Below are 22,299 nucleotides of genomic sequence, written 5' to 3' on the forward strand. Positions count from 1 at the left end.
CTTTCTTATTTATTAGAAGAAATAAATACTAGGGCATAATGTGTCAAGTTTTAAAAACCATGGCTGATTCTTTTTTGATAAACACTAAAACACTGTTAACCTTTCTCCCATTTTAGTACATATTCTGTGACTCCAGGGAGGTGTTTTTGGAGATAAACATGTTCCTGGTTGAAAACTCGCTGTGTCTTTGTTACTTTCCTATCAAGCTTGTTTTGTCAGGCTTTTATTCAAATTGGCTTATTTATGTGAACTGCAGTTTTATCCATCTATTTCCAAAATACAAGAATTCTAAATAAGGCTTTGTTCATTCTCCTAAAAGAAGACGAGGATGTAGGCTGTTATTTTTTGACTGGGACACAAAGAGAAGAAAAGCTGGAGGCAGGACTGTAGTGAGAATGAAGGACAAGGCAAAGGAAGATGAGGAATAATATACTTTCCTTCATTTCTAAACTCCACCCATGTACTGACAATGTGTCTCAAGTGGCATTATTTAGAAATTTGTTCAAATTTGTCATTATTTATAAGTAGCAGTTCTTAAAATTAATATCAAAAATTTCTCCCTAGTGATTAAATCCTTCGATATTCTCTAATGACTAAATGATGGTTTATATTTACGCTGAAATTATAAAACAAGATATACATTTGTGGTACTCTTCAGTATTATATTGTGAAGCAGGGATGAGAACAGATTTCCTAAGAAACTGAAACCCAACTTATAAGACATCTGAGTGATCAAAATTTATATTGTAAAGGCAGAGAGTGAACCACAGGGTGAGAAATTCTTATGACAATTATCCCCAGGCTAGTAATTTCTTTGGAGTTTCTGCCAGAAGCAAATGCAAACTGATTGTCAGCAATCCACTTCCACTACCAGTGAGCTATTACTAAGGGATCCATACGGAAAAATCCTCAATGAAGAGAAGCTCTCAATAGAAAAGTATGACCAAACAAGAAAAAGACCTACCATGAGAATCAATGGCCCGGAAAGAGCCCCCACACTTAAACTAAAAGACAGGTTACAGAATAGGAAGAGATATTACAAATGAAGTGTCTGATAAAGGGTTAGCATCCGAAAACTACAAAGAACTTATAAAACTCACCATCCCAAAACCAAATAATCTATTCAGTTAAGAAATGGGCAGAAGACATGAATAGACATTCTTCCAAAGAAGACATCCAGATGGCTAATAGACACATGAAAAGATGCTCAATGCCACTCACCATCAGGGAAATACAAATCAAAACCACAATGAGATATCACCCCACACATGTCAGAATGGCTGAAGTTAACACGGGAAACAGATGTTGGGGAGGATGCAAAGAAAAGGGAACCCTCTTACACTGTTGGTGGAAATGCAAACTGGTGTAGCCACTCTGGAAAACAGTGTGGAAGTTCCTCAAAAAGAGAGATTGCACTACTAGGTATTTACCCAAAGGATACAAAAATACAGATTCAAAGGGGATACATGCAAGACCAATAATTTCTCCTTTTGTTTGGGCAGCCTTATCAAGAATAGCCAAACTATGGAAAGAGCCCAAGTGTCCATCAACTAATGAATGGATAAAGAAGCTGTGGTACACAGACACAGACACACACACACACAGACACACAGATACACACACACACCACACAATGGAATATTACTCAGCCATCAAAAAGAATGAAATCTTGCTTTTGCAGCAATTTGGATGGAGCTAGGGTAGATATACTAAGTAAAATAAGTCAGTCAGAGAAAGACAAGTATCTTATTTTACTTATATGTGGGGTATAGGAAACAAATAGATGAACATATGAGAGAAAGAAGAGGATAGCAAAAAAAAGAGAGAAAGAGGGTAGCAAACCATAAGAGACCCTTAAACAGAGGGTCAGAAACCCTTAAACAGAGAACAGGGTTAATGGAGGGAGGTAGGTGGGGGATGGGCTAAGTGCGTGATGGGCATTAAGGAGGGCACTTGTGATGAGCACTGGGTGTTCTACGTAAGTGATGAACCACTAAATTCTACTCCTGAAACCAATATTACACTATGTGTTAAACTAATAGAATTTAAATAAAAAATTGGAAAGAAAAAAAAAAGGAAAAGTACCATAAATAACTCTAGAAATGAGAAATATAGTCAGTGAAATGAAAAAGTCAAACAGATGAAATAGCAGATTAGACAAAGTCAAAGACACAGTTAGTGACCTAGAAGATAAATCTAAGATCTTTACCCAGACACACAGAGATAACGCAACAGCAAACATGAAAGGGGTTAAAAAATCTCATGTAAGTCTAAAAAGGAGTTCCAGAAGAAGATAACAGAAAGAATGGAGGAGAGGCAAAATTTGAAGAGATGCTTGCTGAAATTTTTCCAAAACTAAGAAAAAGAAATAACAGAATCCAGAAGATAATGCAATAATTTGATCATCTAGATTATCAGAGCATGGATGAATAAATACATTTTTAGATAAAGTTTAGGGGAATTTGCCAACCACAGATTATGGCTGAAAGAACTACTAATGTTTTTTGATAAGATGGAAATTAATACAAAAGGAAAGAACAGATGAATAAATTCAAATAAAGTTCTAACTCTAAAACAATGGAGAAAGACAATAGCAGTGGGTGGGGTAGCATAAATTGCTTAGAAAAAAGTAAAACTAAAACATTAGAAAATAACGAGAGGGGTGCCTGGGTGGCTCAGAGGGTTAAAAGCCTCTGCCTTCAGCTCAGGTCATGATCCCAGGGTCCTGGGATCGAGTCCCACATCAGGCTGTCTGCTCTGCAGGGAGCCTGCTTCCTCTTTTCTCTCTCTCTGCCTGCCTCTCTGCCTACTTGTCATCTCTGTCTGTCAAATAAATAAATAAAATCTTAAAAAAAAAAAAAAAGAAAATAACAAGAAATTGGAAATGTGAAGACCAGACAGGCATTCTAAGGTCTTAAAAGTATTTAAGAATACTCTCAAATGTTGCTAAACCAAATATACAAGATGTTGGGGCACCTGGCTGGCTCAGTCAGTAGAGCATGTGATTCTTGATCTTGGGGTCATTGATCTCAAGCCCCATATTGGGCGTGCAGCCTACTTAAAAAAACACACACACACACGTTAAATATTTAGGGATCACTACTAGGGAAAGCTAAATAGAATGCAGTTTCTAAATTAAAAGACCAAACAAAAGGAGAAATTATTATTCTTATTATTATCTGGTTAAACTTAGATGGCAGGAAAGAAGGAAAAAAAAAGAAAATAAAAAAATTATGACAAGAATAATTCCAAATATATCAGTAATCACAACTGTAATTTAATTAAATGTATTTGTTTAGATACAAGAGACCTGCACATTAGATTTTTAAAATTTAGCTATATGCTGATCATAAGAAACACATTTAAAACAATTCATTCACACATTTTTTTAATATATTGAGAGTCTACTTATGAAATCAATGAACAGGAAAAATTCCTGCCCTTGTGGAGCTTACACTATAGAGGGAGGAGGTGTGTGTGTGTGTGTGTGTGTGTGTGTGTGTGTGTGTGCATGCAAGAACAAGGCCCTGAACAAGTGGTCAACAAACTGCGGACCACTGGACAAAAACGGCCCACTGCCTGCTCTGCGGAAAAAAAGTTTTACCGGAGTACAGCCAAGCTTACTTGTTTAGTTACTGTCTGTGGCTGTTTTTGTGTTACAACAGCAGAAGTGAAGAGCTGTGACAGAAATTGCACGGCCTGCAAAATCATACACAGTTTATTTACTATTTGGCCCTTTATCAGATCATGTGGAGACTTGATCATATTAGGAAGTTTGAGTAGAAGGGGACTCATCATAGCACAGAAAGGTCAGGAATAAAAGGACTAAAGTGAAATAAATATTTTGTGCTTTGGGTACCACTCGAAGAGACACAAAATAAAAGGAGTCAATTGCTGGGGATATTCAAAGTCTGTGGCACGCTAAAGGCAACATCAACACCGAAACCCAGCTCCGCAACTCACTGAACTGACTCAGCCCTTTAATAACCCACAGAAAAGAGAGGTGTTCTTGTTCCTGGGTGTAAATACTACTTATCTAGCCTCTTGTTCTTTTTTTTTTTTTTGGCATTCAACAAGAAATTATGAGACACATGGAAAAGCAAGAGAAAAACCCAACTTATCACCAAGAGATAAGGCAATCAGCAGACCCACACTAAAAGATGACCCAGATGCTAGAACTACGTGATGGAATTTAAAGATAACTGTGATTAATATGTTAGAGGATCTAGTTAAAAAGGTGGACAACAGGCAGGAACGAAGAGATAATCTTAGAAATGTAAATTATAAAAAAAAGTCAAATGCTGGAAATTAAATATGGCATCAGAGATAAAGGATTCCTTCAACAGGGGCACCTGGGTGGCTCAGTCATTAAGTGTCTGTCTTAGGCTCAGGTCATGATCCCAAGGTTCTGGGACCCAGCCCCGCCTCGGGCTCCTTCCTCAGTGGGAAGCCTGCTCTCCCCTCTCCTGCTGCCCCTCCCCTTGGTTGGGTTCCCCTTCCAGCTCTCTGTCAAATAAATAAATAAAATCTTTAAAAAAAAGATTCCTTCAACAGACTTACCAGCACACTGGACACAGTAGAATCAGTGAACTTGAGAGACAGAAATTACCCAAACACAAAGAAAAAATTGAAAAAAAGAACAAAGCATCCAAGAGATGCAGGAAATATCAAACAGTCTAATACTACACATGTCATAAGTAAAAAAGAAGTCAGAAGAAATATTTGAAGAGATAATGGGAAAATATCTTCTAAAATTAAAGAAAGACAACAAATCACAGATTAAAGAAGCCCAGAGATCTCCAAGTAGTATTAAAACAAAACAAACCAGACATACCATAGTCAAACTACTAAAAACCAAAGATACAGAGAAAATCTTGGCCAGTAGAGAAGTTTTTTTTTTTTACTTAAGAGATTTATTTATTTATTTTGGAAAGCGAGGGCATGTATGGGAGTGGGGGTGGGGGAGGGGCAGAGGGAGACAGAATTCTCAAGGAGACTCCCTGCTGAGCGCAGAGCCTGACAGGGAGCTTGATCCCCCGGCACCAAGATCCGAGATCATGATGTAGACCAAAATTGAAAGCTAGTTGCCCATCCAACTGAGTGACCAGGTGCCCCCACTAGAGAAGTTTTGAAAGTGACATACCAGGCGAGTATAAAATCAAAATAAACCAAGTGTAATAATACCCATTTCAGGAAAAAAAAAAATTGACTTTAGGGCAAAGTATGTTATGAGATAAAGAGGCTTCTTAATGATAAAATTCACGGGGGTGGGGGGGGCGCTAGCATCCAACTTTGTTTCAAAAACCATAGAAGAACATTCAAATTTTTTTTCCAACCAGTGTATCTCAGAACATACCTTCTAGGACAGGGGCTGAACACTCTTCCAGTCAGACACAGCTCCATTAGTAATCCCCAATATGATAGTTTTAATGTTTCTATCAAAATACGAAAGTAAACGACAGAGTTGAGAGCTAGACAGAAGACCAATGTTAGTAGGAGATATCCTTTAACAACAGCCAGAAATCTGATTCAAAAAAGATTTAGAAGAAATGAAGGAGCCAGAGCTGCTGAAGGTTGTGGGGATATTTTGAAGTTAAAGAGTAAATTCTTCAGAATGTTTCTGAAGTAGAAAAAAAATATTACATTCATAAAAAGAGAAGTTCTTACAATGGCTAATGACATGGCTTGCCTTTGGGGAAAATGGCAAGATATATCCTATGATTAGATTGAAGCCCTAAAGTAAAATATTGTGAATCCACAGTCTCAGAATTTATGAGAGATTTCTCTCCAGTGAAAACAAAAACTTAGAGCAGAGTTATAATGACTATATTACTTAGAAGTGACAAATGTAGTTTATAGACTATTCGGGATTTCTTAAGCATGTCTGTTAATTATAAACAAAATAAAAAGTGCTCTGAAGATAGCAGGAAAGATATATGACTCTCTCTTTCTTAGCAATTATTTCTTCTAAGGGCCTGAATTTTTATGTGTCTAGTTCACTTTCATTTGTGGCTTGGGATTTTTAGATAGAAATCTGGGAAAGATGAATGACAAAGAAAAGAGGGGTGTCAAGGTAAACCATGAAAATTCAGCTAAAGCCAATGAATTCTTGTTCTCTAGTTGTGGTCTGTCTCCTAATTTTAACTTTTACCATATAAACCATTATACAGTACATACACGTTAAGAACCATTATCAGACTCATAATGAAGAAAATTAATTACAGTAGTTTTTAAAAAAAATTATTTGAAAGACTGAGTGAGAGAAAGCATGAGTTGGGGAGCAGGGGAGCTGCGTTGGGCAGAGGGAGAGGGATAAGCAGACTCCCTGCTGAGCAGGGAGCCTGATATGGGGCTGGATCCCAGGACCTTGAGATGATGACCTGATCCGAAGGCAGATGCTTAACCAACTGAGCCACCCGGGCGCCCCAATTGCAGTATTCTTATAAAGACAGTTTTGGTCTGAATCAGGCTTTACCTAATGGAGTTAGCTTTCACAGTCCTTCATTCTTATATATAAACCAACAGCCATGGATCACCACAAATTTCAGTAACATTTGACATGTAAAAGATCTAGATAAAGAGAAAGATTAAACCCAGATTAAGCAGAGATAATTCAGGAGACAGACAAAAACTTAAATCCTAATTAGCATCATTAAGTGATCTGTGATATTCACAGACCTATAAAACAATCTGCTGTGAGAAAAGAATTAGAGAACTAGCTCTTGGAAATTAAAAACAGCATTTGCCGAAATGAAAATGTCATATCTGGGTTGGAACAAAAATTAAGGAAGTATACTCAAATACAGAACAGGAAAGATAAGGAGGTAGAATATCTGAGGACTAAAGGTGAGAAATAGAAGGCTGGTCTAGGGAGTCAAATAGTTGTATAAGAGAAGTTCTAGAAAGAGACAATGGAGACAGGAATCAGGAGGGGATTTTCAGAACTGAAAGAAAACCTTGGCCTTTAAACTGAAGAAGTTCACTGAATGTGGAACAAGGATAATTTAAAGATAAACCTAAACCTAGATACATAATTGCGTCTATATATAGAAGATACATATTTATATTTTATAACTATACTTTATTTATAAGATACTATAGTATACTATAGGTATATAGATACTATAACTATACTATATTTATAAGATACTATTACATATATATAAATGTATACAAGCATGCATACCTTGGTAAAATAATATCCAGTCATATATGAGTAGTTACTACAATAAGGCATTGGTAAAGACTGTGCTTTAGTTTTATTTGTGATATTTGCATTGTAACAGTATTTCACTCAGCCAAAAACACATTAATTACATTTTTACTATTCTGGAATCCAAGATTTTCTGGATTGGATGTGGAGGCCAGTGCAGGGCTTGAATTTATAACCCTGAGCTGAAGACCTGGGCTGAAGAGTCAGATGCTTAACCAACTGAGCCACTCAGGCACCCCCAAGATAATTTTAATAGTTAAGGAATTTAAGTCAATTTCTATACTCCCTGTTCAAAGGACATTAAATAATACCATGAGTAAAGTGTCAAGGAAGGAAACAAAGTTGAACTATTTCAAGAGCTTATATATTATTACTTTGTATATATAAATCAATATCCCACTAAAGGAGAAACTTTCTTTTTTTGTTAGTTCATTTCATTTTACACTTGGAAAAATGCAGCATTTTTGAGTTTTCATTATTAAGTACATCTCTCAACTAAACCTCAAGCTCCTTGAGAGTAAACACTGAATTCAGTTTTGTACCACGGGGTATCTAGTATGAAACCTTGACAACTGTACGCACTTGATAAATATCTGTTAAATGCAAAATAATGAAATTTGACTTTCAATGAATGACAGAGTAAAATACTACTTTTTGGTCTAAGAGATAGAAATATTAATAAAACAAAAACATGAAATTTATTTTAGAGTTTCCTTGAATGTTTACCTTTAGTATCTATCACAGTGCAACTGAATACATGTTGAAATATGGCAAGACTTCTAGGTTGCTCACAATGCAGAAAGGTAGCTTTTTTTTAATATGCTAGTTCTACCAAGAAAATAAAATAACTTATGTATTTAACATCTCGATCACACATTGACTTTGTTTTCTCCTTTTTTTTTTTTAAAGATTTTATTTATTTATTTGACAGACAGAGATCACAAGTAGGCAGAGAGACAGGCAGAGAGGAGGAAGCAGGCTCCCTGCTGAGCAGAGAGCCCGATGTGGGGCTCGATCCCAAGACCTTGAGATCATGACCTGAACCGAAGGCAGAGGCTTAACCCTCTGAGCCACCCAGGTGCCCCTGACTTTGTTTTCTAAACCTATCTATTTTACCTTTGAAATACAAAAAAAGGGAAGATGAATAACAGAAAAAAAATTCAGTACCTTTTGAAATCCTTTCAGTCAAAATTACATTTTAGTAGATAAAGGTAATTTAAGCATGCAACTCCCTCTTGTGGTTGTTAAAATAACTATTAGTTAATTCAAATATTAGGGCCCTTAAGCCACTCCTCTAGGCATTTCTTTTAAGCAGCAGTTTTAGAAAGCTTAGTCTTTACCCAGCTTTTGTCAACTTCCAGTGAGCAATGGAAACAATTTCTTACTCAACTTTATTTGTAATTAGAAAAACACACCTCAAGTTTCAGATGATGTTAGCTTTACTAATTTAGGTATTTAATAGTGTAAATGACCTCTAATTTCTCCAAAAGTTAAAAAAAAGGGGAGGATGAAGTGCACATTTTAAAAGAATACCTTTGCCACTGGAAAATATAACAGGTATTTATGGATACAAAGATCTTACGCTTATTATAAAAGAGAGAGAGAGGAGAGAGAGAAACTTGCCATTGGAAATATAATGGGTATTTATTCCTGATGTCTTTTCTACTTTTGTCTGTCATAATGATTTTATATGCCCAAGTCAGGTACATGCCTAAGTGACTGTACGTAACAAGGTACAATGTCAGCTTCTAAAATAAATCAAGACTTTTCTAAAAGACTCTAACTGTTGACAGCAGGGGTATTTGTTTTATATGCTAATGTGTAATTATTGTCACTTGTTTAGTGATGGAGTCACAAAGGATTCAAAGATGGCAATTACTCATTAAAATAAACATCTTGATGTTTTCATCTACTTTGCCATTTTTAAGGAGAGTCTGAAATCAGATCTTTCAACAGTGCTGCAACTAGGCCTGTAATCTGGGTAACAGAAATAACAAAACTATGAGGAATGAGGCTTAACTCCTGTAATTATTTTTAAGAATCTTAAATTACTTATACTTCATATTAATAATAGATGAGTATGAGACTTCTGCTAGATAAACATTTTTTTGGCCTAATTTGTACATAAGTAAGATTCTAAATGCAATCTTACAGCATTAAGATACAGATACTATCTAAAATTTTTGTTTTAGAGAAAAAGAAAACCAGCCCTTAGAGAAGCCAAAAGAGCCTCCAAGAAATACAAATGGATGAACCATTAAAGAAACTGGGGACATTTATAGTTAAAAAGGCTTATCCTTTTAAAGGGGGAATATGGTAGTTATTTTCAAGTTTTTGAAGGGTTGCCACAGGTAAGAGAAATGAGGCCAGTTCTATATAGTTTCAAAGACTATCACTATAATTTAGGAGAAGGTATGTGCAAGACTTCTGGTCTTTTGAAATATTGGAATGTTGTGAAGGGCTAGTTTCTTCCTTCCTCCCTCTCTCTCTCTCTCTCTTTTTTAGAAGATTTTATTTATTTATTTGACAGACAGAGATCACAAGTAGGCAGAGAGGCAGGCAGAGAGAGAGGGAGGAAGCAGGCTCCCGGCTGAGCAGAGAGCCCAATGGCTCGATCCAAGGACCCTGAAACCATGACCTGAGCTGAAGGTAGAGGCTTTAACCCACTGAGCCACCCAGGTGCCCCAAAGGGCTAGTTTCTAAATAAGACATATACCCCAGAAACAAGAAAGGAAAAAAAGATTGGCAAATTTAAATATACAAAAGTAAAAAAAAAAATTATAAAACAAAAAAATTTATTGATCAAGTTAAAAGTAGTCATGTATTAGAAAAAAACAGAACAGGTATCACTCAAAAACAGGCAAATTCACAAAATATAAGTGGCTTAAAAATTAATACAGGAAAAGATGCTCAATCTCACTCATATTTAAAGATGCAATTTTTAAAAATCCGAAACAATACATTTTAGCTTGCTAGACTGAGAAAGATATATACATATTTTTTAATAACCTACATAGAGATGGGTAGGGGAGGGAAGAAAGGAACATCCTTATAAATGTTGCCAAAAGTGTTCCCTAATTACAAATATGAGAGTGTAAACTGGTAGATAGAATCTTGAAATTGGCAACATGTTCTGTGGTAGTCATTGGTGTCCTTCACCAAATATTTCTGGCTCTCTGCCTTCTGGGTATGTATATTAGAATTATGCCTCCCCATTCTCTAGCAATCAGATGTGGTTAGATGTGGCTCAGTAACTTGCTTTACTAAAGAGTAATATGTCAGGGTAGAAGCTTAAGGAATCAGTACCGATTTGCTGTATTTCTTTTGTCTTGCCTGACCACTCATGGAGGCATGGAATGGAGCTTCCCTCAACCTGGGTCCTTAAGTGAGGATGATACAGAACAGAGACCACCAGCTAATCTATAGTGGCAAGTGAGCTAGAGATAAACCTCGGTTGTTAAAGCCAGTTTGTTACTGAAGCATAACCAACGCTAAATGATGTATCTATCAAAATTAAAAATACACATATCCTTTGACACAGCAGTTCCACTCCTGGTAATCTAATCTCTTCTGCCAACATACTTGGACACGGGCATAAATATGTATGTACAGGATTTTTACTGCAGCAGTTTGTAAAAACAAGACCTTAAGGTCTATCTATCAAGAAAGGCCTGGTTATGGATTATGGTACAAAATACTACGCAGCCATTTTTTAAGAAAAGAGATCTGCACCTGCTGACATGGAATAGTCTCAAAGAGACAGAGACAAAAAAATGACAAAGGCAAAAAGCAAAATGCTGTATTTGTACAAAAAGAGGTGTAAATATGTGTGTATATATAAATGTGTATATATGTATATAAATACATTTATATACACATATATATGCTTGGTAGACAGTTTCAATTTTTAGAAAAATACGAAATGAAATATTTGTGAATAGCTACTGGTTGTCTCTGGTGAGGGGAACTTTTCAGTACATACCCTTTTGTTTTGACTGTATTTTTTTTTTTAAATCAAGTATATGTAGAAAAATATTTTAGACTGGAAGAGATTATGCTGAGTGAAATAAGTCAAGCAGAGAGAGTCAAGTATCATATGGTTTCACTTATTTGTGGAGCATAACAAGTAACATAGAGGACAAGGGTAGATGGAGAGGAGAAGGGAGTTGAGGGAAATTGGAAGGGGAGGTGAACCATGAGAGACTATGGACTCTGAAAAACAACCTGAGGGTTTTGAAGGGGTGGGGGGTGGGAGGTTGGGGAACCAGGTGGTGGGTATTAGGGAGGGCACAGATTGCATGGAGCATTGGGTGTGGTGAAAAAACAATGAATACTGTTACGCTGAAAATTTAAAAAAAAAAAATGTTTTAGTGTAATTCCTATCAGAATCCCAGCTGACTTCTCTGTAGAAATCGACAAGTTGACTCTAAAATTTATATGGAACAAGAGACCACAAATAGCCAAAATAATCTTGAAAAAGAACAATGCAGAATTTACATGTCTCAATTTCAAAACTTACCACAAAGTAACAATAATCAGTCAGTACAGTACTGGCATAAAGTTAGACATATAGATCAATGAAAAATAATTAAGAGTCTAGAAATAAACCCATGTGCTTAAGGTCAACTGATTTTCTATGAGGGTACCAAGACCATTCAGTGAGGAAAGAAAAGTCTTTTCAACAGATGGTGCTGGGATATCTGGATAAGCCACATGTGAAAGAATGAAGTTAGGCCCTTACCTCATACTAGTATATAGAAATTAACTCAAAATACATCAAAGATCAAAATATGAGCATTAAAACTATAAAACTCTTGGGAGAAATCATAGGAGTAATTCTCACAACCTCTGATTTGGCAACTGATTCTTAGATATGACACCAAAAATATGAGCAATGAAAGGAGAAACAGCAAAATAAATAACTTGGACTGTAGCTAAATTAAAAACTTCAGTGCTACAAAGAGCACTATTAAGAAAATAGAAAGACAGGGTGCCTGGCTGGCTCAGTCGGTAGAGCATGCAACTCTTGATTGCGGGGGCTGTAAGTTCAAGCCCCATGTTGGGTGTAGAGCTTACTTAAAAAAAGGAAAAAAAAGAAAATTCACAGAATAGGAAAAAATAATTACAAATCATATAAGAGACTTACATTTAGAAAGCACAAAGAATTCACATAACTCAGTAAAAAAAGACAAATTACCCAATTTAAATGGGAGCACAGGATATAAATAGGTATTTCTCCAAAGAAAATAGACAAATGGCCAATAAACACCTGCAGTAACCTTCAATGTCATTAGCCATCAGAGAAATGCAACTCAAAACCACAAGGAGATATGACTTTACAGTTACTGGGATGGCAAGATTCAAAGTCAAGCAATGGTAAATATTGTTGACGATGTACAGAAATCAAAATCCTCATATACAAAACCCTCATATACAGCAATCTGCCAAATGGTGCAGTCACTTTGGAAAACAGTCTGGCATTTCCTCAGTGGTTAAACATAGAATTACCATGTGAATCAGGAATTCCACTCCCAGTATATGTCCAAGAGATATAAAAACAAATGTCCACAAAAAAGTGTACATGAATGTTTACAGTGGCATTATTTGTAATAGCCGAAAGATGGAACCAACCAAATGTCCATCAACTGATGAATGAACAAACAAAAGTGTAGTGTATCTCTCTACACTAGCGCATTATTCAGCTATAAAAAGGAATGAAGTACTAACACATGCTACAACATGGATGAACTTCTAAAACATTATGCTAGGTGAAAAAAGCCAGTCACAGAAAACTATATATTATATAATTTCATTTATATGACGTATCCAGAAGATGTAAATCCAGAAGTAGATGAGTGGTTGCTTAGGACTAGGGCTGGAGGTAATGGGACAGGCAGGTGATGGCTAAAGGGTGCGGAGTTTCTTCCTGAGGGGAGAAGAATGTTTAACAATGGTTGTTGTTTCTGGTGGCATGTAAGCGACTATACCAAAAATCATTGATTTGTACACTGTAAGTAAGTGAACTTCATGGGATTAACTCTATTTTAATAAAGCTATTAAAATAACTAAACCTTTTAACTGACTGAGCCACTGAGGTGCCCCATGACTAAACTTTTAAAGAAAGAATGAGATAGATTTGTACATGCCAAAATGCAATGATCTTAAGATGTTAAGCAAAAACTGTGTTGTCTCTCTCTATAATGTTTGTTATATATACCATATATACATATGTACATACCATAGGGTATGTACAGATGATAAAATCCTGCATATGTGTATTCATGTATACACACCATATATGGATAGTGTATCCCCATTACAGAAGGGGTGTGTGTACGCCTATGATTATGAAGCCAAGGAGGATAAAGATGGCTAACGGAGGTTACCTCTGAGAGTTAAGTGCTGGGAGGACTGATGGAAGGATTAAGGCAAGGGCTGAAAGAAGACCCATTTTTATTCTACCTTCCTTTTTTGGGGGGTTGAAATTTCTTTTATCGTATGTGTATGTTGCATAATACTTTTTTAAAAGGTCAGTTTAATATAGGAAATAACTTGCTAGGAGAGTGCAGTGTTCTTCAGCTATGCAAGCATGTACAGAATGGATTCATACTTACTGGGGACCTTGTAGGATTAAGGTGTTGGATAAGCAAATGGATTAGATAACCTTTGAAGAATGTGAGATGAATTTTAAAGTCTCTTCCAACCCTGAGATTTATTTCAAATTTAAAAAGGTAGTTAGTCTCGAGATTGGGAAGAAACTATGAAAATTCTGTACAGGTTGATGTCAATTAAGCTTCACTTTGATTTAATTACTTAACATAATCTCAAGGTCAACATAGTAAGTCAAAAAAGGCATTTCCAATCAGTAGGCGCATAAAATAAAGGCAAAAGGCAAATTAAAAAATCTGAACTAATTGAAGTTATATCTCCTCTTGGAAAGAATACTTAGCTCTCTCAATTTTTGTCATGATTAAGCATTTTTATTAAATCTTATTAAACAGAAAGGTGGTGTGATTTGGAGAGAAGCACTGATAAAAAAGAAAATGACAAGGAATAAGAAATACAAAGTCCAAGAAGCTCATTTTCATGTCGTAAGTCTTCTTATTTGTTTTTCTATTTTAGGTTCAAAGTCAAGGCTACTGCTTAACAATATGACAGGACTATAAATATAACTGGAAGGAAAGTACTGAAGTATCATTAAAAATGTTTATGACCTTATATATGTAACTTTTAACACCGCACAGATGGATTTCTGTAGAAATAACGGAGAAGAAATCATTTTTTGGCAGCAGTGGTAGTTTGTAAGAGCTTCTAGCATAGAAAGCAGGCCTTTTTCCCTGGCCATGAAAACTGGTTTGAATGAGTGAAGCATTTGTTCTCCACATCATAGCAGTTGCCAGTGTTACTAAGAGCATACTTCTATGAACAGAAAACACGAGAAAGCCTCAGAATACAGTGAATAATCAGGTATTTACTGGTACTTTCAGAAGTTAGGTAGAGTCAGGTAGTATAACTGAAGGGGGGGTAAATGTAGCCATTTGGCCACACAGTAATCTTACTGCTGCTGAGCAATTTTTGCTTCAATCTTTGTTCTTCTTAGCAGGTAAAATAAGAGTCTTCTTCATATCCATAGACTATGAAATGGAACTTCTCTCAAACCTGAATTTGTCTTTTCTATTGGGCGATCATTTGTTGTCTCTGGTTCCTGTGGTAGTTTAAAGACTCAAAGTGCAATTTATTTCCTTTAGCAGTGGCAGTGGGAGATTTGGTGGAGAAGTAAGTAGGATTGTGGTAGAAGTTTCATTAATTTACATCTTTTTCTTCTGCTCATTCTATAGCAGAGGGCATATCCAACAATGTATCTTTTTAAAACATAAATTCTCACTTTTGAAATGTTTTATTGTAGATTTAAAATGTTATATGAAATACAAATGAAAAATAATGCATTTTGTTTACCAAATGTATTTATGTGTATGTTCCCTCTTCAGTCTGAGAAAAATATTTTCCTATGACTCTAGTACCTGGCTCAGCTTCTATTCCTACTTGGAAACAGTATGTTCCAGGAACTATAGAAAGATCAATTTCACTGCAGGAGGAAGAGAGATTGCTTTTCTCTTTACTGCCAACCCCACAGAGTTCAGAAAAGATGCTGGCTTAAAGATCAGTATTATCTGGTAGTATGGTAGTGAGCGCTATAGGAACGGTAGAGCATCATGCACATGTAAGGTAACATCATAAAAGATGCATTTTTGGGGCATCTGGGTGGCTCAGTGGGTTAAGCCTCTGCCTTCGGCTCAGGTCGTGATCTCAGGGTCCTGGAATTGAGCCCCACATCGGGCTCTCTGCTCAGTGGGGAGCCTGCTTCCCACCCCCTCCCCCACCATCTGCCTCTGTCTACTTGTGATCTCTCGTTATCAAATAAATAAAATCTTTAAAAAAAATGTATTTTCAGAAAAGAACAATCCCTTGATACTAATAGAACTGAGTAAAAAAAAACACTCAATCAAAACTTTGTCACTGGATATGCATAAATCTGGGTCAACAACAGCAGTTCCATATGAAACAGAAGGAAACGAGATGGAAGGCTGCAGAACAGTATCTCCCCAATACCGTGTGCACGCACAGAGAAAATACAAGGGTGCATGGCCACACGGATGTTATGAAATTCATAATTTCACATGTAGATATGTTTAAAGAGAGTGAGCATGGTTGTTTAAATGTTCTGAAGGCTGTTAGTGAAGAGAAGTAATCTGAGTGGCAGATTCTGAGGAACCCTGCTATTTGCTATTTGGGTAGATTTTGAGCTCTCAGACCAGAGCCTGCACTCATCAGCAACTTTTTTTATTTTATTTTTTTTTTTTTTACCTTTAGGTGCCTTTAGAAGGTGTTCCCTATACCACTCCAGTGTATTTATTTTTCAAATTGTTTTCCTAATTACAACCGTATGCTGTGATTTCTTTCCCTATAGCTGCTTGTTTTTGTTTTACTTTTCATTGAGTGATTGATCTTCTAGCTTCACACTTCTTAAACTGGGGCACATGTGGTCCCCACAATGACATACCAGAGGTTACGTGAAGCTACAAGACAAACTTGAAGCATCTTTTCAGAGGGTTTATTTTGAAAATGTGGAAAGATATTACAATGCCGCTGACTCTGTTATTTGTCCTTTGGCAAGGTTCTTACTTACCCAGTATGTTCATAAATTAAATAAATAAGAGAGAAGATAATTCAGAGCGGGCTCCATGCTCAGTATGGAGGCCAATGTAGAGCTCGATCTTGTGACCCCGAGATCATGACCTGAGTCAAAATCAAGATCTGGATGCTTAACTGACTGAGTCATGCAGGTGGCCCCTGTTCCTAAGTGTTTAAGATCAAAGATAATCTCCTGGAAAAGGTGAAGGTGATATTTGAGTAAAAGATCTGAAGGGAGGTAAGCGTGGATTCTGGGAGAAGAGAATTTGAGACAGAGAAAACAGCCAAATATGAAGAGCCTAAGGCATGCCTATCATGTTTAAGGAATGCCAACAGGGCTGGAACAGTGAGTGAAGTGGTAAGCAGAAGGAAAAGAGATGAGGAATGGGTAGTGGGTCATGTAAGGCTTCATAGCTTTTACGCTGAATGAAACAGCCATCATCTGCAGAGGAGTGAGATAATCTCATTCATGTTTTTTAACAGAGTCTCTCTGGCTGTTGTTGAAAAAAGACCACAAGGAAGCAAGAGTGAAAGCAGGTAGGCTACAGCAATAATCCACTTGAGAGATGATGGTAGCTCAGATCATAATGGTGACATGGGGTGGTAAGAAGAGAGAAAACTTCTGATACACCTTGAAGGTCAGAGCTGACACATTTTACTGTCAAATTAAACGTGAAATATGAAAGAAAGGAGTCAAGGGTGTTTTTGAAGTATCTGGCCTAAGCACTAAAAAATTTAAGTTGCCACTAACTGAGATGGGAGGACTGATCACAGGAAGAGTAAGCTGGGGGAATGTCAGAAGGTATTGCAGATACAGAAATTTTGAGATGCCTAGTAAACATTCAAATGGAGATATTAAACAACTAGTTAAATCAACTGCCTTGAAATTCGGGGAATAAGTTCAGGTTAGAGTTACAAATTTGGGAATCCCTAGCACATGATATTTATTTATTTTTATCATTTTAAAAAGATTTTATTTATCTAGAGAGAGAGGGAGTGTGCGCATGCGCCAACAGAGGAGGGATAGAGGAAGAGAGAGAATCTCTAGGTAGACTGCGCTGAGCATGGAGTCCAACGTGGGGTTTGTTCCCATGACCTTGAGATCACAACCCAAGCAGAAATCAAGAGTGGGATGCTTAACTGAGCCACCCAGGCGCTCCAGCATTAGCACATAATATTTAGAATCATGATCCTGAATGAGATCACCTAGGGAATGGTACAGACAGAAAAGAGAAAGGCCTAAGGATTAAGCTTTGAGGTTTTGATCTCGTTTCTTGAGAAGTGGAAGGATAAAGAAGTAAGAGATGAGGGAGGGAGAATCAGCGAAGAATAAAAAGAGTGGTGGAAATTCTAGAGTAGTATCCTGGAAGTTGAATGAACAAAATGTTTCACAGTGAAGAGGGTGCTTGACTGGTAAATGCTGCTGATACATACATCAAGGAAGTTGAGGGCTGAAAGGAGACCATGGGTTTTGTAAAATGCTGTCACTCATGACCTTGACAGCATTCTGGGTGACTATAGTGGGTAAAATCCTGCCTGGGGTAGATTCAAAAGACAATGAGAGAAACTGGAGGTAACAAGTTTAAGCAACACTTTATATTCACACTCTAGTTAAATGTGATTGTGTCCACTTCAGTGGAAAATTCCCTTTATCAAATTATCTTCATACAACAATTTATTCTCCATTTAAGAAACAGCAAGTATCTAAAAACAGGAAAACTGCTATTTTGATGGGAGGAGAGAAAGAGAAGAGGACTGTGGGAGAACAGGAATTAAATATCAGGAAAATTAATAATGGTGTATTAAAATTCACATACTGACTGAAACTAAACAAAAATGCACAGTTTTAGCACATTTTCTAGTGCAATCAGAATCACCCATGGACCTTCAAAACACACCTGCACACCTAGACTTCATCATTCAGAGATTCTAACTGAGCAAGTCTGGGATAAGCCCTGGGCATCCTTATTGAAAAGCTCCACAGGTGTTTATGAAATCTGAAAGCATCACAGCTCAGCTTGAGTTGAGAATCACAAGAATATAGTAGTTTAAAACACAAAATAAGCCCAAACAATTAGGCTCCTCTGAGAAGCTCAGCAGTAAAACCACTATTTTTAGAAGATTTTAAAAGGACAAGTTGTACTAGTGGTTGTATGGGGCTGCATGTTGCAAAGGGGTGATAACCTAGTGTTTTCCAACCTACAATACTTGGAACAACTCACTGGGGATCCAAAAATGACCACGATATGTTGTTGCTCTAAAGGACTCCCAGCTAATCTACAAAACCACATCAATAGTCAAGAAAACACACAATGAACCACACTTTCTTATCTGAAGGAGTTTAATGGTTTCCTACTGAAGATGAAGTAACTTAAGGAATCAAATAAAATATATAAGACAGAAATTGTCTCTACTTGAATTAAGTGATATAATTTAGTATTATGCCAATATCAACTAGCCTATTTCAGAAAAGGATTATCAAGTGAAATAGACTAACCAATGTTTTTATCCATGGTTCCAAATAAAAAGAAAGGCTGCTTTAGTTGATGTTTAAGGGAGGCTGAAACAAACACATACTGTGAACAGAATTCAAAATCTCTCTTAAAGGTAAATTATTCTAGGACTTGCAAGGAGTTAGATTTTGATATAAAATAAAACTAACAATATTATATTAGGAAAATGAAAATACTGGAAGAATAGAGAAATCGCCTGGTCAAAGCAGGCAGATTTACTGACTATCCAAGGCCCCTAAATCTCTTACTGTGTTTTTATGAATTTTTATTTGCAGAAATTTTCAAGGCAAGTCAGCAACACCACAGAGAAGAGAATTCACTGAAAAGCAAGTCTTAAAATATTAAGAAAGTAAGCAAACCAGGGTGGATTATGCTGAAGATGTGATAACCTTATCCGTCAAACTTTAAGTTAAATGGCAGTAAAAATGAAATTCACAATTTGTCCAAATACTCTCAGAGGTTTTAAAAGTAGTATGATCTGACGCTTACAAAAGATGAACTAATAACGCTGATAGTCATTTCTACACATGAAATCAAACGGACACCAAAAAGCCCAGCATGGAACGTGACCCCACCTTCAGTGTCATTACCTTGAGTGTAGGCAGCATCATCAGATCCCATACTCAACTTCCGTGCTTCACTTATTCTATCCACATGTGCTAAAGCAGGGTCCGTGAGGTGCTGCATATTCTCTGTTTCTACATAATGATCAGGATGGTTTAGAAGATTTGTAAGTTCAAAGGTAGGGGACACCACCCCCGGTGAAACTGCAGGGGGTTTATTAGGAGAAACTGTAATTTTGAAAGTATATTTTGTATTGGGTTGAGTGACCACGACTCGAGGAGAAGTTGCAGAGTTACCGCCTATTGCTCGACTTTTGGGAGGGTGGTGATGAATAAAGGCAGGACCCATGCTCACTTGCCCAGACATATTCCTGGAGGCAGCAGATGCTCCAGAGTTTGTGGATATGAAGAGAGTGGGCTGATTCCGCATGATCTGTTCATCTCCTGGGGCAGCATTAGCTGAAATATAGACCTTGGGTTGACTACGGGACATCACCTCATCAGTATTTGGGGGACTGGCGGCTATGTAAACAGTGGGCTGATTTCTATTTAAGGTCTGGCTGTTGACTGAAGACGAACTGCTGGAGGTTCGAGGTCCAGAAGAACGCAATTTTGAAGAGCTGTTTCTTTGTGGGGGTTCAAGTTTGATTTCAATCTGGTTTTTTCGAGGTCCTGTTGAAATATTCTGAATGTTATATTGGCTATGGGCAGAAGACTGTGAGCTACCAGATGAATGAATTGTTGGTGGCTGTGGAGTAGTAGGTGAGCTGATTGGCATGTAGACATGAGAGGTCTGGTGGCCTTGCTGGTTTGGCTGCTGGGCTGAGGTATGTGACATAGGATTCGATGCAGGGTAAGTAGTCCAGGGACCAGGTTGTGAAGGTTGATAGGCTTGTTGAGGGTTCAGAGGATTAAACTGAGATACCCAGCCAGAATGCTGTTGCGTCTGTCGAGTTGTACCACTAGGAGTTGTAATGTAAGGCCTAATATAGATAGAATTTCCCTGTGGACTGTTAAGTACAGGTGGAGGTACACCATGTATGTGCAAAGATGTGGGAGTGTTACGACCAGTCTGGATATTTGGGGCTAAAGTTACCATAATGGGATTAAATCTGGGAGTTTGTTGAGAAAGGTTAGACGTTCCTTTGCTGCCTAACTGAAATCCAAGATGTGGTGCTGAATTTGAAGCACCAGATGTACTAGACATTCCAAAAACATTAAAGCCTTGAGGAACTTGAGCTGGTGCTGTCTGTGGCTCCTGTTGAAAGAGTTCATTATTGGACTGACCACCTTGAAGTTGTCCATCACTAATGCTGTGCGTTAGAGTCCTGCTTCCATTCATTCTAGTTCCTTCTCTTCCATGGTGGTAAACATTCTGTGACTGCAAGTCCAAGTTGAGAGAAGTCATGTGATTTCGTAGGCCAGAAATTCCAGAGTCATCCGAGAAATTCAAGTCTCCTTCACCATAAAGATACCTTGTACTCTCCTGAGAGAGAACGGCACAGCAAGCATCCAGGTTATTATTATTCTATAAAACAAAATAAAAAGTTTCATGTTAAGAACCAGAAGGTAATGCTTACACTCTCACCACTACTAAAATATTACGTGATTAACAAGTAGTTAGTTAATACAATTCTAACAGACCTTACATTCTCACCACTACTAAAATATTATGTGATTAACAAGTGATTAGTTAATACAATTCTAACAGACCTTTGAAACTTTTTGAGAAGAACTATTTTTTTGTGTAAATGCTTGAATTACAAATCCTCACTACTAATATGATGGAAAAGCTCTCTAACTAGCAATAGCTGACAGCAAACCAAGTCACTGTTCCTAATGTTTTAGGAGTTTTTTTTTTACAGTAAAATGGATTCATGCAAATACAGTAAAATTATAACATAATTAAAAACATGATTTGAATGCTGAACAAAATATAACCATTCAAGTATCATATTCATTAGGCATATAATACTATATCATTAAATGTTTTGCACATTCAAGTGCTATACGAGTTGTTTTAAACTAATGACTGTCTAAAAAATTATACATATAGGGAGTGCCTGGGTGGCTCAGTCAGTTAAGCGTCTGACTCTTGATTTCAGCTCAGGTCATAATCTCAGGATCGTGGGACCAGGCGCCGTGTCCGTCTCCATGCTCAGCACAACATCTGCTTAGGATTCTCTCTCCCTCTCTTGCTCTTCCCCCTGTTCATGAACGTTCTCTCCAAATGAATAAATAAGCTCTTTCAAAAATTATATTATGCAGTATTTCAATAGAAAAAGTCCTAAAATAACACAACAAAGTCATCTCAATTCCTTATATGCTTCCTTTTAACTTGTGTAAAAAAATCTCCCACACATATGAAATAGAAACTCAAGGTAGCACCTAGAGCAACTGAGCTCTTACCCCTGCCTTTAGAGAGCACTATACAAATCCACTCCACAGAAATGAAAACAAAACCAAAAAAGCAACCAGATTATTTCTAAAGAATCCTCAAGAGACTGACCGACCAATCACTACTCATAACTCATCCATAAAAACATTTACTGAATACCTAAAATACGCACAGTACTCTGGAAAACTCAATAATGACATACAAAACCAAAATTTTCCCTAGAAGAGACTTGCAACTCAATTAGAGAGACAAACCATGGATTTATGAAAAAGTAACATTATTAAAACAAGGCAATGTGTCAATAGTAAGTGGTTTTTAAGTTCAACAGAGAGTTGGTATTGCAGACGACTGTACAGAGAAATGTGTTAGTAATGGAGGCTTAGTCTGATGGGCTTCTTATGTAATATATGCAGGACTTGC

The 22,299-nt window shown here is 36.9% G+C and overlaps 1 protein-coding gene across 2 annotated transcripts in view; it reads right to left on the bottom strand.

The window, feature by feature from the left end:
- TAB2 (TGF-beta activated kinase 1 (MAP3K7) binding protein 2) overlaps positions 1-22,299 on the bottom strand; it is a 91,323-nt gene that overhangs the window by 15,599 nt on the left and 53,425 nt on the right. For both annotated transcript variants that reach the window (XM_080805597.1, XM_080805596.1), the window contains exon 3: positions 19,509-21,009. In XM_080805597.1, the coding sequence (XP_080661723.1) occupies positions 19,509-21,009 (1,501 nt within the window). The remainder of the gene's footprint in view (positions 1-19,508; positions 21,010-22,299) is intronic.

The sequence above is a fragment of the Martes martes genome (genome assembly GCF_963455335.1).
Source record: "Martes martes genome assembly, chromosome: 6".
Lineage (NCBI taxonomy): Eukaryota > Metazoa > Chordata > Mammalia > Carnivora > Mustelidae > Martes > Martes martes.